The sequence below is a fragment of the Coturnix japonica genome, unplaced genomic scaffold (genome assembly GCF_001577835.2).
Source record: "Coturnix japonica isolate 7356 unplaced genomic scaffold, Coturnix japonica 2.1 chrUnrandom665, whole genome shotgun sequence".
Taxonomy (NCBI): Eukaryota; Metazoa; Chordata; class Aves; order Galliformes; family Phasianidae; genus Coturnix; species Coturnix japonica.
The window spans coordinates 42140-46055 of record NW_015440030.1 but is presented as its reverse complement, the minus strand read 5'-3'; the positions used below and the strand labels follow the sequence as shown (position 1 = coordinate 46055).

Sequence of the window (3916 nt, the reverse complement as noted above, 5' to 3'; positions counted from 1 at the left end):
GCATGACACCGCTACAGAAATCGCTAACTACACACACGAAGGAGCATACTTGACGGACACACTAAAGACACACCTTAGAAAGACCACACTCGAGAACCATACTTAAAGACACCACTAAGACATTGCTGAAAGGAGCACACGAAGGACACACTAAAGACACACTAGAGACATGCTGGGGACATGCCAAAAGGACATGCTATAGAACCATAGGAAACCGAAAAAGGAACGCTCAAGGACATACGTAAGGGACATAGCTTAAGAACACAAGCTAAATACACACGCGAAGCTGGACAACCAGGACACGGACTAGGCATGTCTAAAGACACGGCTAAGGACACACTAAGGTCATGCATACAATAACACACCAAAGTCAACACACTCGTCATCCCGCGAACTCGGAACCTCACGCTCCTAACACTGAAAAATTCAGGCATGCCTAAGAAATGTGACCAATCTTGCAGACATATGCCAAGGGACACACTAAGGACACAACTAACGACAACACTAAGCGGCACTATCACATATAAACTAGGACAGCATTCCGCTTGAAAGCATACACTCAGAACATAACGTTAAAGGGAGCACTAACTAAGAGCAGATGCTACGTCAGGACAATCGCTCCTAGTGCGCACACGCATAGAAGAGGACAATAATATTAAGAAAACAAATGCTAAAGCACAAGGCCACGAAAACCGCTCCAAGACACACTAAGGAACTCGCTAAGGACAACACCTAAGAACCATTATAAAGGACACACTAAGGACACGTTAAGACACACTAAGAGCAGCTATCAATGGGATCCCGCTAAGGACAAATGAGGAGAACAACTGCTAAAGACAGCCCAAGAAACGCATCCAATGGACAACTTACCTAATGAACCGGTAAGGAAACAGTACCCTACTCTGCTAAAAGAGTACCCAACTACACCAAGGGACACAACTTCAGAAACACAATGCTAAAGGACACTGGCTTACGGGACAAACACTAAGAAACATAGCTAAGATTACATTAGCTGACTGACACTGGTAAGACAAATAAGAACATACTGAAAAGAACCAGGCCAAGGACGCTCCAAGACACAACTAAGAACACCATAGAAACACCCACTAACGGACACACCAAGGGACACACTAAGAACATGCCTCAAGGGACACAGTTAAAGGACACACTAACACATGTAATTTACATGCTAATGGACGCAGCTAAACGGACCAAAATGAACGAACATGCTTAAAGACAGCCAAGGCGCATCCAAGCGACACCACTAAGAAACACGACTAAGAACACAATAAGGAAGGACCACAAGGACACACTAAGAACCATACTAAGGACAACGCATAAGGACACCGCTAAGGACACGCCGTTGCTGGGCTCACCCGCTGCCAGCAGGAGGTCCCCAATGTGTTTGATGATGAAGCCGTTCTCCTCACGGCGTTTCTTCAGGCTCTCCAGGAACACGGCTGGAAGGGAGCACCAAACATGGCCATAAATAACCCAAAATGGCCATGCAAAGGCCCCAAAAGATGGTCCCCAACAAATGGCCACAATGGACCTAAAAGGGCCCACAAATGGCCCTAAATGGCCAGAAAAAACCCCAAAAAGTGGCCCCAAAAAAGGCTTCAAATCGGCACAAAATGACCCCAAAATGAACCTAAAAGGACCCAAAATGGCTCTAAATGGCCCCAAAATGGCACCAAATGGACCCAAAATAGCCACAAATGGACCCAAAATAGCCTCAAATGGACCTAAAAGGGCCCAAAATGGCCCTAAATGGCCCCAAATGGACCCAAAATGGCCATAAATGGCCCCAAAATGGCCACAAATGGACCCAAAATGGCCATAAATGGACCCAAAATGGCCACAAATGGACCTAAAAGGGCCCAAAATGGCCCTAAATGGCCAGAAAAAACCCCAAAAATGGCCCCAAAAAGGACCCAAAATGGCCCTAAAATGGACCTAAAAGGACCCAAAATGGCCCTAAAGTGGACATAAATGGCCCTAAAATGGACCTAAATGGACCCAAATAGCCCCAAAATGGCACCAAATGGACCCAAAATAGCCACGAATGGCCACAAATGGACCTAAAAGGGCCCAAAATGGCCCTAAAATGGACCTAAATGGACCCAAAATGGCCCTAAAATGGCCCTAAATGGAACCAAATAACCCTAGAATGGACCCAAATAGGTCCCAAATGGCCCTAAAATGGACCTAAAAGGACCCAAAATGGCCCTAAAATGGACCCAAATGATCCCAAAGTGGCCCCAAATCACCCCAAAATGGACCTAAATGGACCCAAAATGGCCCTAAAATGGACCTAAAAGGGCCCAAAATGGCCCTAAAATGGACCTAAATGGACCCAAAATGGCCATAAATGGACCCAAAATGGCCACGAATGGCCCCAAAATGGCCACAAATGGACCCAAAATGGCCACAAATGGACCTAAAAGGGCCCTAAATGGCCCCAAAACAGCCCTAAATGGCAACAAATAACCCCAAAATGGCCATAAATTGACCCAAAATGGCCCTAAATGGAACCAAATAACCCTAGAATGGACCCAAATGGTCCCAAAATGGCCCTAAATGGCACCAAAATGGACCTAAAAGGACCCAAAATGGCCCCAAAATGGCCATAAATGGACCCAAAATAGCCACAAATGGACCCAAAATGGCCATAAATGGACCCAAAATAGCCATAAAAGGCACCAAAATGGCCCTAAATGGAACCAAATAACCCTAGAATGGACCCAAATAGGTCCCAAATGGCCCTAAAAAGGACCTAAAAGGACCCAAAATGGCCCTAAAATGGACCCAAATGGCCCCAAAGTGGCCATAAAAGGCACCAAAATAGCATGAAATGGCCCCAATTAGCCTCAGAATGGCCCCAAAATGGACCCAAATCACCCCAAAATAGCCCCAAAAGGCTTCAAGTCAGCACAAAATGACCCCAAAATGGACCTAAAAGGACCTAAATGGCCCTAAAATGGATCTAAATGGCTCTAAATGGCCCCAAAATGGCCACAAATGGACCCAAAATGGCCACAAATGGACCTAAAAGGGCCCAAAATGGCCCTAAATGGCCAGAGAAACCCCAAAAATGGCCCCAAATCACCCCAAAATGGACCTAAAAGGACCCAAAATGGCCCTAAAATGGACCTAAATGGACCCAAAATGGCCCTAAAATGGCACCAAATGGACCCAAAATAGCCACGAATGGCCACAAATGGACCTAAAAGGGCCCAAAATGGCCCTAAAATGGACCTAAAAGGGCCCAAAATGGCCACAAATGGACCCAAAATGGCCACAACAAATGGAACCTAAATAGGCCCAAATGGCCCAAATGCCACACAAAAACCCCAAAAACTGGCCCGCATAAATGGCCCCAAAATACCCAGAATGGCCAAAAGGGCTTCAAATTGGCAGGCAGAATGCGCCCCAAAATGGACCATAAAAAGGACCCAAAATGGCCTCTAAAATGGCTCCCAAAAATGGCCACCACAATACGGACCCAAAATGGCCATAACTGGAACCTAAGGGCCCAAACTGGACCCAAACAATGGCCATAAATTGGCCCAAAAATGGCCGCCAAATTGACCCAAATAGCGACAAGCAATCTCATGGGACCCTGGAAAACATAACAACCGAGGGTTCCTCAGAACATACAGTCCTCCTGCCTTCGCCCCCCCCCCCTCGTCAACATTATACCATGAGACCCCAATGAATGGGCCATAGAATGGCGACCCAACCGACTCCATCACGAAACAGTCTAGCGACATGGGACCCTAAAATGGCCGATAAATGGACCCCAAAATAGGCCACAAACCATGAGACCCAAACAAGGGCCCAATAATGCGCATCCCGCCAAAAGAAGAGCCACCTAACTCCGGCACCCCGAAGACGTAAATAACCAAAGCCTAGA

General features: G+C 46.6%; 1 protein-coding gene across 3 annotated transcripts in view; it reads right to left on the bottom strand.

Annotated features, from left to right (window-relative positions):
* Positions 1–3916, bottom strand: part of LOC107307547 (rho guanine nucleotide exchange factor 1-like) — a 15299-nt gene that overhangs the window by 5203 nt on the left and 6180 nt on the right. For all 3 annotated transcript variants that reach the window (XM_015851059.1, XM_015851061.2, XM_015851060.2), the window contains exon 3: positions 1377–1460. In XM_015851059.1, coding sequence (XP_015706545.1) covers positions 1377–1460 — 84 coding nt within the window. The remainder of the gene's footprint in view (positions 1–1376; positions 1461–3916) is intronic.